Consider the following 14,124-nt stretch of genomic DNA (forward strand, 5'->3'; position numbering starts at 1 on the left):
TTTCATTCTAGCACACATATATTATGAAATTCTATCAGATACCTTTTTGAATTCTGCATGAAACCACCATTTCTCTCTGATAACAATACCGAGGTAATTAGTTATGTCAGAAAATATTTTCCATCATGCAGCCATTTCAGAAACTATCTCTGTATCCACCAGAATTAGCCAAAGTAGCAGGGAATGGACTGCAAATTGGAGAAAAGACCTCCCGCTCCAGTGCATGTTGTTCTGTGGTTTGATTGGAGGACTTTCTAATCTAAGGAAAATACTACTGTGCTTCTGGGTAAAATGCATCACTTGATTCTCTCTGATCTTCTTAAAAGCTTACTCATTCTTGGTGTAGTTTGAGTTCAGCATCCACTGCCTGCACTTGTGGAGCTTTGCCAAGCAGTGTTCAGGGAAGCCTCCACAGACTACTGCTCCACTACAAGAATTATTTTCCACTTGATGCAACCACATTCGTGATAGCTATCAATGTTTGTCAATGCATGGCAACTTATCACAAACTTGACGCTTCTGTGCAACAGAACAACCTCCGTACAACACGTAGTAATCCTGGCAGTGGAACAACACAACCACAAAAGTCAGCTTTACACATTAGCACATTATTTACAGTCAGCAATAAGCTATATAAAACCCTCTTAACACCAGAGTGCTGATGGATTCCCCTAGTACATGTTACAGCAATCATCAGGCAAAGGACAAGTGACACCACCATAACACATCAACAGCAAAGCAATCCAGCAGCTAAATAACATTTGGCTGCCCATTCGCAACAACCATAACACCAGGATGCTGTAGCACATCAAGTTGAGAACTTTATAAAGCACCTCAATCCACCGTGACAGATATAAACAGTGTTGTAGTAAACAGAGATGACCCCTGAAGGTTATCATCACTCACTGGATCACAGAGTGATGGATGTTTTGTCCAGCTTCAAACAGCTCGCTTTCAACAGGCCAGAATTCTTTCATTCTAAATCATTAATAAAGACATATATTTTGGGTTGAAAAATATCAAAACAGGGTGACTATTTGATAAATTTGATGCATGCCGAACATGCTGATACTGTTGCATATGCCTAACAGGACTACCTCAAATCTGTAACTGTTAGAATTAGGTCTACATTTACTTTAATTTGCCAGTTACAACAGGTTTATATGGAATTTGCACTGGTTAATTAGTGTTGACACATTACAAGACAGTCACACAATCCAGAATTGGCACACTAGGTACAGAATGAAACATTACAGCAGTTTCTGTCTTCAGAGCATTATGTGAGCATCAGAGCTAACCTGACATGGAGGCCAGATAAAAGGAAGTCTAAACTAGTGGAGAATTGTATGTTTTCTTCTCTCCCTAGATAATAAGGTAGTCATGTTGGGCACTCTGTTGAGACTGTGGTGTAGATCACACTGCAGCAGCATATTTTTAAGTCTCAAAAAAAAAAAAAAAAAAAAGTCTCATAGTACATCTATTTATGAGGGGGATATTGATATATTATATTCATTTGTTGGGATTATCTCACACGATGATTTTATTTTCCTACTCACCTAATAACCAAGATTGAAGATGATTGTCTCTTTGTCACTATCAGATAATACAATTTGCCATGGCTTTCGGTTTAAATAACTGCATTTATGATGTTTCTCATCAAATAAACTGTGATGGCAAAATAGATCAGCCAGCATAAATGACTAGAGTATTACTACACTATTTAGGTCCTCAGTCATTGGAAGGCATAATTACCGCTTATCTTATTTCAAAAAACAATTTTAGATTATTTGATGTGACGTATTTATTTTCTTTTGGGTTTAGCAGCATTAAGTTCCCCCCACCCCCCACCCCCCAGCACAGACAACAAGACGTCCTCTCCCCAGCATAGTCAACAGACCATTTAAGACATGATTAGTCTTGGACTGGCTTTTAATTTGATGTGCATGCACATCACAAACCAAGTGGCTGATCGAGCAAGGCAGGTGGATAAGATGTCTGTCTGATGCAGAAACACATGAGAATTAGTGTTCTGTGTTTCTGTGGCGGTCCAATCATTTCCACTTAGAACGATCCAATGAAAGAGAGAGATAGACAATATCTCCATAAATGGATAAGTCGCTTCAAGTTGACAGCATCTGTTGTGAGCGTACATTAGTCTGGCATTTCCTACCTTATCAGGGTTCTCTTCGATCCAGCTCTTTACTGTGTTCAGAGCGATATCAGCTGCAGGCTCATTGGGAAAGCCTTGAAAAGAAAGAGAGACAGTGTCAATACTAGTTGTATCCAACATGCAGATACAGAGGGAGACCCAAACAGACAGGCAGACAGATAGAAAAACTGATATCTCTGCAAGTAAGAGCATTTCTCCTAAATCAATGGAACACTGCACAGGCTGCCTGCCTTTCCCTGATGGGACCAGCTGTCTGATAAAATGCTGTAGATGTGCTGCCAGATTCACAGAGAAGGTGAAATTTCTTACAGGGTAGACTACATTAAACACAGGCATATGCATGCACACACACATGCACACACACACACACACACACACACACACACACACACATGCACACACACATTTTGGGAGGTAAAAGAGTGCAGATGATAGCTCTACAACATATATTACCAGGCCTCTGCTCATTACCACCTCAAGTGTAACTGATTACGGCAGTTTTGCCACTGTGGCGAGATTTACACATCCATTTACTGTGTGACCATTCACACTGCCCTTCTTTCTTAATACCCACACACCACCAGAGTGAATGTGTGCTGATATATTGACCAAAGCGGCTAAGGAGCAACGTGGCTAACTGCCTTTTGAATTGCAACAGCTGTGTCAGCTCAGGAACCCCACTAATGGGTTAACACAATGCATCGATCACAAACACACAGATTGTGAGTAGATTAATTTTTAATAAGGTCAGCCAAAGGGAGGGCTCTGTTGGATCCTGATCTCAAGATCATTTGCTGCCACTACAGAGAACTTCACAGGACCCAACACTTATAGTCAGCTATTGACTATAAAAGCCCTCAGGCCAGCCTTGCTGCAACTGGAGTATATCTGCCATTACCAGAACCGCTGACAATCTGTTACTCTATCACAGAGTAGTATTTCAGCAGCCTTCATTTCTAAGCAATTACAGTTGAGTCAGTTGGTCTTCTGTGCCTCTTGCAAAACTTGGCTGAGGCATTGTACTTGTCAGCCTACGCAGCAACCCTAGAGCTAGTTTCAGGCACAATGTTAATATAGGCTTTGGAACGTGAAGACCAGGAGGCAAATAAAGCTCTTCTCCTTTTTCCACTTGTGATTGACCGGGTTCAGGATTCAAACTAGCAACTCTGCAGCCAAGACATTATATTCTAAGCCATGAGCTCCATACAAGACCACAGGTTGGAACAGACAATGACAATGGGCTTTTTTCTAACGACAGGGGTCAAGACCTCAATTTCAGCCCACATCTACCATTACAAGGGCCATGCCTACAGTTGTAACCTCTTGCCTATTACATGGGTCACATTCTCAAATATTTCCCTCTTCCTGGGTCATCGCCATGAGTATAACACTATGACTTATGAAACAGACTTACAAGCACCGCAGTGACCTCAACCCTTCGCGTCAGATGTAAAGAAAAACGAAAAGCCAGAAAGATCGGCACTTACATTTCTTCATTTTTTTTTCACCTTGCACACGCAGGCCACCCGCTGTCAAAGTCTTAACAACAGCATTTCTTGAATAATCACTGATTGAGGGCCTTGACAGTCGAGATAGATGTAGTTTTATCCCCACCACCCCCATCCGTCTGTCTCCACCTGATGTCTCTCTTGCTCTCTCTTTTTTCCTCCTCCTTCCCCTTTTCCTCCCTGTGTCTCTGACAGCAGTGGCTGAGTTCCGCTGAGGAGTGGAGAGCGGCTGAAGCATTGCTGAGCCCTCCCTGAGCTCTGCTATGAGCCCAGGGTGGAAAAGGGATGTGAGCTGCATACCAGCTGGCATGACAGCCAGTCTGCCCCTATGGCTCTGTTAGGCAGTGAGTGCAGACAGTACAGGGCCCTGCTCACAGCTACTGCCCTTCTCAAACCACCCTGAGGGCTGCGTGCTCGATCTGTGTCTGATCCAGCATGCCGAATGAGTTTGCCGGTCACCTGATCCCACCTGTCTCCTAAACACAGTTGCCCTTTTCAATAACATCACGTTGTCTGCTGATGTTTCACTTTTGGAACCCGCTCCCGCACAAACGCAGGTGTAGCGACGCGCTCACTCACACATCGGGTACATAAGCAAACAGATGTGTGAAAAGGGGAGAAAGCTGAGAGATATGTATCTGTGGGGACAGGAACAGCTGTTTGGGAATAGCACACACAACGGGAGAGAAGCAAGCAAATAAACATGTAAAATAAATAAGTAAATAACTACAGGAGGCAGGGGCCCACCTATGTGCTCCCTCTGCGCCACCTTAAGAGAAAGGTGAAAAGAGGCGGGTTGGAAAGACATTAAATTTTAGCCTGTAAACAGGTCTTAATCATAAATAATAGGACTGTTCTGACCAAAGTAGTGGGCGGATGATGTTGAGTACATTTAATCTATTTAGTGTGCAGTTTCTACAAATGCATTATTGATTTGAGTGCTATACCTATTAATCATAGCAGAGCTGAAAGAGAGAGAAAAAAGAGAGAAGTGAAAAGAGGTGAGCTAAATAAAATAGGTGAGCGACTTAAACAAACAGAGGAAAAAGAGACAGAAGACACGGGGAGAGCTAGATGGAAAGCTAGAAAAAGGGGTCAGTGAAGCTGGGGGCAGCCTGCCAGGAGAGCTCTGCTAGACAGCAGCATGAACGGCCCAAGGTCAACAGCAGCAGTTCGAGTGCATCGGCAGCTCTCTCTCATCATTTGTCTCCTTCACAACATTCCCCTACCTTTACTTCGCTACACCTCCCCTCCCTTTTCCTTTCTTTTCCCCTTTGAGCCTGGCCAAGCATGTTTATGTGCTGCAAAACAGATACAATAAAATCCCACCATCATCACCTCAGTCACCTTTCTTGGCCAGAGGACTAATAGCACTGTTGGTAGCCCAGTTAAGACCGCCCACTTACAAATGCTAAAAAAAATGATGCTCAAAAAAGGATTGAGTGAGCCGACTCTCTTTTTAATGCTCCAGTACACACAAAAGGAAGAGTTTGGTGTTTTACTTCTATATCTTCTCCCCCTCAACACCTCCTTTTCATTCTCTTTTGCTCCATTTGCTGTGTGGAGGGTTCAGTGAAAGCTAATCTGTCAGGAGGTGGAGGGCTGGCATCAGGCGCAGCGATGGCGGGCCCTCCAGGGCCCCTGCACTGCTTGGCTCGGCTCTCTGCTATGCTGGGAATATGGCCGGCTCAGGGAGATTTGTCTTAGTGAGGCGCACTGATGGGATATGTGCAGCGCAGCGCCGCTGATGAGGACTCAGGTGGTGCAGTGTTATTTCTGCTGAAGGCTCCCCTACTTCATCACCAAACAGAGCACAGCATCCAGAGAGAGAGAGAGAGAGAGAGAGAGGGAGAGGGCGAGAGAGGGAGAGAGGGGGGAAAGAGGGAGAGAGAGAGAGAGAGAGAGAGAGAGAGAGAGACTATCCCACGTGCCATGTGAACTGAGGGTCACAGTGGTACAGTGCTTACATAACATTTGCATCGTACATCCATTGATGTCAACTGCAGCACTGCTTAAAGGGTTCAGTGACCACATCAAATTGAGACCCATAACCAAGAAGCATGAAGTCAGATAATCGCTGAATCTGCCTTGAGAAAACTGTGGGACAAAACTCCTCAGTCGGCTAAACCCTTAAGTCTCTTAAGTTTGTGCAAAATGCTGAATTGTTTTGTTAAAGAAAGATGATCAGGTGTAATTTCCTCTACAAAGGAAAGTACATTTTCTCCACATATCTCTTGTGAGTGACTCCAAGAGGAACATCTGTCACGAAACAGAATTCATATATTTTATTCCTATGATCTTCACCATATTGGCTCTTTCTTAACAGGAGCATCTCTCACCCAAAGCTAGAAAAAGAGGGCCCAGGCTCTCTGATGCAACTAAAGGACAGAGTTTGTGGCCCCTCTCTGGAAGAATCTGAAAAACTACTTTTATGACTACTAGTACAGGAGACTGGGTGATTTTCAAGGGATATGGTCACATATTCTGGTTCAAAACTAGAAATCCAAAGGGGGAGAGGGGAAAAAAAAAAAAAAAAAACTATTCTGGGTGTAAAAACTCAAACAAACATTCATTATCCCGTTCATAATGAAACAGCTCCAGGGTTTGTCTGCTCATAACATCACAGACTAATCTAAGTCTTGATTCTGTGGTTCAAAAATATCCACTGAACTAGAACATAGGAATAATAACAGAAATAATAGATGGGTAGTCTCTCTTTTGCTTTAAGAACAAGCAAGCCTACTGTTCTCTCTTTTGCCAGCATGGCAACTCTCTCGTATCCTAAATTCACAAAACTAACTTTCAAAACAAACTTGTGTAGCTAAGGTGTTTTTCTCTGCTCAGAAGGAGTGAGAAGAAGCTGCATCATCTGATACAGCAGGTAGGAGGAAGTCAAGCTGAATACTTGCTTGAATGCTTGTGATACGATGCATTCCCATTCTTAAGATATATATGCAGGAAGGTTGTGTGCACATACGGCAGATAACACCAATTTTGTTTTGTTTTGGGCTTAAATTGAGAGCCTGATGTTATTTTATTCATTCATTCATTTTCCAAATTTCTAATCATCATTAGGGTCATGGGTCATCCCAGCGAAACACCCTGGACAGGTTACCAGTCCATCGCAGGGCAGCCACACAGATAGACACATTCACAACTCGTAGTAGTGGCATTTAGTCTGTCAAATTCACCTGACTTAAATGAACTGGTGATGTTATTTAGATATTCAAGTGCATTCTTGAATACACTGAATTCTATATAGATGTATATGGCCTCAAACTGCTAAACATATGCTAAGTCAACTTTTCAAAACCTTAACGTTCAACTTTTCACCTTGAAGTGTAGTGTTAGCCTCTCTTTCCCCTCCCTCAGTTGGTCAAGTTCATGCCTCAACACTCGTCACTCATCTTGATGAGCTGTCTACCTTCAAACAGGATCTAGCCTGAGGCTCAGGTAACAGGCATCTGTAAAGCCACCAGAGGCACTGAGGAAGCAAACTGCAAACACAGAAATTCTGCACTAAAAACAAAAACATAAACAATGCTTAAAATTCACCCGTGTTGTGAACGTGTCTTGTTTGCTGCACATTTAGCTTCATTCCTCTTTCATTTTTTACTTCTCTCTGCCCTTGCTCGAGTGACCTCTCTGCGCTGTGGCTGGTAGCCTTATCTTGATAGCCACCACCCAGCACAGCAAATGACTCACACACTGAAACATCCTCAATACTGTTGAAACACCAGGTTTTGGTAGCTGAGGGCATTTAAACATGAACACACTGAATCACATGTATATACTGCACCTTCACCGCAAGAGTGATAGAGGCAAAATATGCATGTCTGTTTTTTTTTATTTAACTTTATTTTATTTTATTTTCAACTATTGTCCTCCAGAAAGAAAGTAATAAAAAAAATGCCAAAAGACACAGTTCAGAGGGAGTTATGGAAGTACATCGTAGCACAAAGTAGATTAGTTGACTGTATAGCTTTGGCAGCATGAAAGGAACTGCGAAGAACAAAACAAAATGTTCTAGATGAAGGAAGCAGTGTGTTCAGCTGGAAAGGGTGGGAGAAAAGGGTTGTCACCCATCAGGGCCCAAAGGAGAGGTGAGGTGACCCAGGGTGGAGGACAGAGTAGCGCCCCAGGACTCCAGACGCCAAAGCCTGGGTGTCAAATGGCCTGGAGCTCCTCTCTACACCAACACTGGGACACGGCAGGGCTGTGACCATGACCGACTTTGCAGCCCACAGAAGGAGACAGAGACAAAGAGGGATGGGAGGGTGCTATGCGAGGAAGACGGGCAGGAAAAGAGGTAGAAAGAAAGAGAGCAGTCTGGTACCACGGATGATGACCTTCCTTGGAAACATTCCATATAGGTGATGCCATGCTTTGTCCTACATGCTAAAATTAACACCTGACATTTCACTTTTTAAAAAACATTCTGGAGAGCGTCTGATATGCAAAAGTTTAATGCTCAACCAAGTTTTTCAAAGCACTAAATCTATTGTCCTATGGGTGGGAAGTATTTTTACATTTGGCTTATCATCCATGAAAATGGTAGAATAAGGCTAGCGTTGACTACAATGCACTATGTGTGACTGTGTTAAATGGGCTAGGAAGCTCCTGCTCCCTGTGAGCACACACTCTGCTACCCACTGATACAGCACGTTGTTCTGTATGTACCTTGAAATTCCCAACCCAGCTTGGTTAAGCTCCCTGAAGTAAACCCCAGGATTTAAGAGAAGGGGAGAGGCCTGGGCATCTCAGGCAAGCCAGCTGCTAGCCAGCCGCTAGCCATCACTGGGGAGAGATAAAGTGCCATGAATGGCTTCCACTCCCCTAATCCTGGGCAGGGATGGGGAGAGCAGGAGCCTGACGCTGGCTGGGTGAAAACTCTTAGCTGCTTGACACCTTTGATCTGGACAGTACAGTGGAATGGCAGAGTGGACATACCAGTGGAGCTTGGGTGGATTACATCCACATATCTCCCACAACCACCAGCCAGTGTTAAAACCCCTCTGTCAACAATCCTCAGATCTGTCACAGAGACAGATGAGGCAAAGGTGGAGGGTGAGCAGTAAACAGGTCCATATTTGTCACGAGAGAAGCAGCAGCACCGCCATGTTGAGGGTCTCTGATTGCTTTGATAGGGTTATAAATGTATGTTTGCAGTCAAATCTGTCAGGTAAATATGAGACTTAATGTTCCTGTCCTTGGCTTTGTATTGTGCCAGTGGGCGCTCTGCTCTGCCAAGATTGATCTTAGCAGATGCCTCCTAAAACGTACAGCTCATTACAAGGCCGTTTCAAAGTGCTCTTTCAGCGCCAGCTAAAATGAGGTCTCCACAAGGTCTAGAAGGAGTTGTTAAATTGTACATATTGCATGTAGAAATGCTTCATTTCAAGGTAAGAGGGGATTTCTTATTGATGTGGCTCTCCTTGAGCATGTGTCTCCAATGTGTGCATATGTGTGTGTGTGTATGTCTGTGTATGAAAAATAGATGTATGAGAGGTAAACGGGAGTGTAAGAGGAAAAAATGAGCGGGAAGAGAGGAGAGAAACAGACACAAACAGAGGAAATGACCTCTCTGTGCCTCGGCAGTTGGACTATTGGCACTGATCTTGTAAGACATTGAGAGGTGTCTCCTCCTTGGAAAGAATAATCCGTTTAAACCTGGGTCACATGGCTGTGATTGATGTGCAAACAGGAGCAGCACTTAATAACCTCTATCATGCTGGGTGACCTCGTGGCCCATGGTGGACACCAGTTTGTTTATGGGTGGTACCTCCGACACGCTAACCGTGCAGAAATTCTGTTGTGGCAAATGGGCCGAACTGAGGGATTGGACTGTCAGCGCAGTGTGAGCCCTCATTTTTCTTCCCAAGCGTCTAAGGTACCCCCTGCACATCCCTGCTATGCCCTACCCCCTGCTCCACCATCATCTGTCAGTGGTGACTGAGTCCCCTGGAATATGGAGGCGTGAGAGAGAGTGTCAATTAGCATTAGTTGTCCTGACAAATCTGTTTTTCTCACCACAAAGGCCTTGGATAACTTGTCCCTGATTCCTCTCTGTCACAACGTTGGGGGCTCGGGATTTGTTTTGCCACTACAATTCAAGTCTGGAAATGGGACAAGCGCATATATCCATGCACTTAAGTGTAGTATCTGTGTGTATTTGTGTGTGTGTGTGTGTGTGTGTGTGTGTGTGTATCTACTTTCAAAGTAAAAAATATGACTATCTCTTTGTGTGTTCTAGAGCGAGAGAGAGAGGGAGAGACAGAGACAGGGAGAGGCAGAAAGACAGACAGAGAGAGATTGGGACGATGCGCCGTTCACACTAAGAAGCCTTTGTTTACATTGCTGAAATGGAAGTTGACCTTAAAGGTTATCGAAAATGTACAGAAAATGTCAAAATGCCTGACAAGAGAGCAAGCCCCCTTTCAGAACATGGCAGTACTCTGGGGGCTCTGGGGAGGAGTCAGAGAGTAACAGCACAGCACTGTACTATACTGTAGTTCCTTTGAAAGTCCCTCCTCTATTTGCCCTCTGCTGTGTGAAGATCTTCAGTCTTAATCAGCTATGTTGTTCTGTGGAGATGCAGTTATGGGAAGCGCTAAGCTGTTTATTTATTGAACAGGCTGTTTAATTCCCCCCTTCTGCAGCAGGCTTGGCTCTGCACAGCCCAAGTCTTTGATGTGAGGGGCTGCTGGTGGAGTGGTATGACGGGCTCCCACTGGCAACACAGCACACAGTGAACAGCAATAAGCAGTGCTCTTGTCAGCAGCATACAGTACAAACAATGCGCCCCCCGCCTTCCCACATGTATTTCATCTATAGTACCTTTATGCTCCCGCAGCACAAGGCTTTTACTTGAAAATGCCACATATCCATCTTGAAAATGGATTTACGGCATCGTGGAATATTCATAACCAAACATTCATTGTTGTTATTATTCCAGGCTGTGCCGGTGTTATTAGTTTGTTAACCAATTCAAATTACCTTCCATTAAAAAGAAACATAATTTACTGGGGTTTTGTGCAAATCAGCATGCAAGACTTAGTGTTACATTTTCTCAACTCAAAACATTTCTGGAAAAAAGCTTTAATGCTGTTACACAGGATCAGGGCATCACATGATAACAAGCCTGATTTTGGGGGAATTTTATAAAGGTACTTAAGTTAAATAGCAATTGCTCAGTGCACATAAATAAGGCACATGTGGTTTAGGGTTGGGGCAACAAAACAATACAAAAGAAACACCTAACAATGTGTAAAACAAACAAACAAACAAACAAACAAACAAACAAACAAACAAACAAAAACATTTGCTTTCCAAGAAAACCTCTGGTTCCTTGAGTAATCACTTTACATTTTACACTTTATAATTTCCTATAACAGTTCAATTTCTAGATCTAGGGACTGTGAAGGGACGGTCCAGGAGGCTGTTTGATGATACCGTGCTGTTTATGAATTTGTTTAACAGTATATATGGGGTCATTATCATTTTGGAATATGGGAACATCATGTAGGAACTGTGTTTGCACCACAGGGTGCACCTGGTCTCATAAAACGACCTCATATTCCTTGGCTATTATATGATCATGCAGAGCAAACACTGGACTTAATGTCTCCCACGAGAAGAATGCCCATACCTGTACAGATCCACCACTATGTTCAACAGTAAGATAAATTTATTATAAAACTCAATGGCAACATCATTACACTAGACATAATCTGCAATTTAGTATTTTGAAATTATTTATGTATTACTGTGGCTTCAAATGTTGTGATGGAGTCACTTTGCTGCTGCCTTATTATCAGCGATGAAAATCAAAATCTTAATTTAGCCTTATAATTTACATGTAATATGCATGTGTGAGTTCAGTGTAAGGCACTTGTATACTTGATATGTCTGAATGACAGAGAAACTCAATATTCTTCAGCAGGACTCAGGGAAGAAATCATGGCACTAAATGCAAAATAGTTTGTACTAACCATGAGGGGTTATTTATAAAACTCACTGGCAGAGTTAGTGAGACATTACAGGCCATGATCCAAGAGCATCAATTCACTCCATCCTATAATCTATGGCAGTGTCCCTGCATCTAATGTCATTCGCCAAGATTTCTTCCGAGCTTGGCATTTTATAAAACCTTCTCCTCAGCGAGGAAAAGTTGAATGAGCTTGCTTGCTCTTTGCCAGCATGTCACGCTTTGAATCAGAACCTGTCATAAGAGGGTGCATTAGGTTTTGTGCTATTCACACCAAGGTACATGGACATTATGCATCTAAGAGCCTTAGTGCCTTTTAGATAAAAATGGATGTAAATGCTGTTGTGGGACCATCATTTTTTGGTTTAGCACAATACTGCTAAGCCTCATCTATCCTTTTTGGAGAGCTTCAGCATATTTCATTTCATTTATTTGCTTATTTGTTAGGGACAGTACACATTAATCAGCAGCAAAAACTCTATATGAGCCAGAGTTAGCCTGTTTGGCTTTTTTCATCTGTTGTTCTGGCCAGATGTTAGAAGACAAAATACTTTTCAAACGGTATGTCGGCTATTTTGTCTACTCCCATCAAGCATAACTTTGTTTTTTGCCTAAACATTGTAAGGAAGTTATCATAAGAATAGCAGCAGTGTATACAGAGGTAAACTGTGCAGGTGGTTATGGTAAAAGTACTCTATAACAGGAAAAAATGGAGATGGAGAAAGTCAATGAAACAAGATCGTAATGGGGAATAATCTTACCGTAGATGCCTGTGGATATACACGGGAAGGCCTGCACAAAGAGACAAAGAAAACATTAGTCGATGCGTGTTCACACAAACTGAGCCGATGGGACATGACAACAGTAGCTTCTGCCATTCATCAAGGAGAAAGTGAACGCTGCACGTTGGATGTGCAGTAAAATTGAGACAACATTTTTATCCTCCTTTCTCCCCGACCCTGGGAAAATATTGGAATATGCTAAGCTGCCTTTCTGTTCATTACCTGCTTAGCAAAACACTACCACAATGTACATATGATTCCTATTTAACCAGCTCTAATAACAGCCAAGGGCAGAGAACCATTCCAGTGCGAATAACTCTAATATGTTGCGCGATTGCCAGAGGACTTAATGAAGGGGAAACTGTGGTACATAGTGGTACATAACATCTACACTATGCTGTAGAAGACTTTATACATGCTTATTTTGTAGTTTTGCTGTTTGGCTCTTCCTCTCTAAGAGGAGTTACTTGTATCAGTACGATTTGCCGAAATCCCTGCAGTACTAATGCAGGATAGATTCTCTTTCTGGGGCCATCTATCATGATTGCCACCACCATGCACAGATGCAGAGGCACACACATATACACACACCAGCCCGCTTTTTTGGGCTGCTATCCTGTAGCAAAAGATGAATCAAATCCATCCTGGCTTTAAAAACATTTCATCCACACATTAGATAGACACATCAGGATAACACACCGCTGTGTTAAAAAGGAGATTCAACAGAATTATACCCTGTAATGTTGCACTATTAAATGCGATGGCTGATTAGTTGGTTGCCATATTTGAATATGTCCCCAACGGGCAGACTTTGCCTAAGGGAACAGTGGATGTCACCTGTATGGATCCATAGGTAGGCATCTCTGCTTGGTAGTCTCCAGCCCATGAATATCATAATGAGGCGGATTGATCTGGTCATCAGCCTACAGCCCAAACTGACAGACTCACACTGACCTCCCTTTCCATTGATGTTTCTGGAACACAAGGACTCGTGGTATTTAACACATCAAATGTTTGGATTCCACTAAAATCAGCCAGGAAACTTTGTTTCTATCTCATTATCCGAATCAAGAGCACGACTTGAGCTGGACTCCCTCTAATTAGTGTTCTCAGGTTCTGATCATTTTGGATAGAGTCCCAATAGTTTCGCCTATTTCATCACTCTATCATTTACATGTAGTTATTATTATTTTTTATCTTCAATATATGCCATCGTCTTTTGTTGCTTACTTTTTATGCCATCTTAGGCCTTGCTCTTGCTTTTTAAGCCTCTTTATTTTTTTAAATGACTCTTTGTTATACCATTCAGGCCATTTATTCTTTTTTTAAATGATTGTTTTACTCTCTTGAGTGCACTTTAAGCTTTTTGATGAAAGCACCACTTAGTATGTTGTAAGTGCGACCTTGCTGTGCTTATTTGATGCTATAGTCTAAGTGCAAATGTATACATTCTAATATGAACATCGGTTTGTGACTTTGCAATCACGTTTAAATGCAGAGTTGTTAAGGGTATGCTAACAGTAAGTACCAATATGTAAGTGAGTGCAATCAGTGACACGTGATGGGGGGCACACAGGATGTGGAGACAATGCTTGGCAGTGTTAAAAAAAACATTACCAAATTCACAATGTCTTGATGGAGAGCACAGCCTGAAGTGGATCTACCGCAAAAGCTTTT

At 42.7% G+C, this 14,124-nt stretch overlaps 1 protein-coding gene across 1 annotated transcript in view; it reads right to left on the reverse strand.

The window, feature by feature from the left end:
* macrod2 (mono-ADP ribosylhydrolase 2) overlaps positions 1-14,124 on the reverse strand; it is a 430,410-nt gene that overhangs the window by 88,699 nt on the left and 327,587 nt on the right. Inside the window, exons 7-8 of the mRNA XM_030070312.1 lie at positions 12,427-12,457; positions 2,171-2,244 (exon numbers count right to left, since the gene is read on the reverse strand). Coding sequence (XP_029926172.1) covers positions 2,171-2,244; positions 12,427-12,457 — 105 coding nt within the window. The remainder of the gene's footprint in view (positions 1-2,170; positions 2,245-12,426; positions 12,458-14,124) is intronic.

This window comes from Myripristis murdjan, chromosome 15, assembly GCF_902150065.1.
Source record: "Myripristis murdjan chromosome 15, fMyrMur1.1, whole genome shotgun sequence".
Taxonomy (NCBI): domain Eukaryota; kingdom Metazoa; phylum Chordata; class Actinopteri; order Holocentriformes; family Holocentridae; genus Myripristis; species Myripristis murdjan.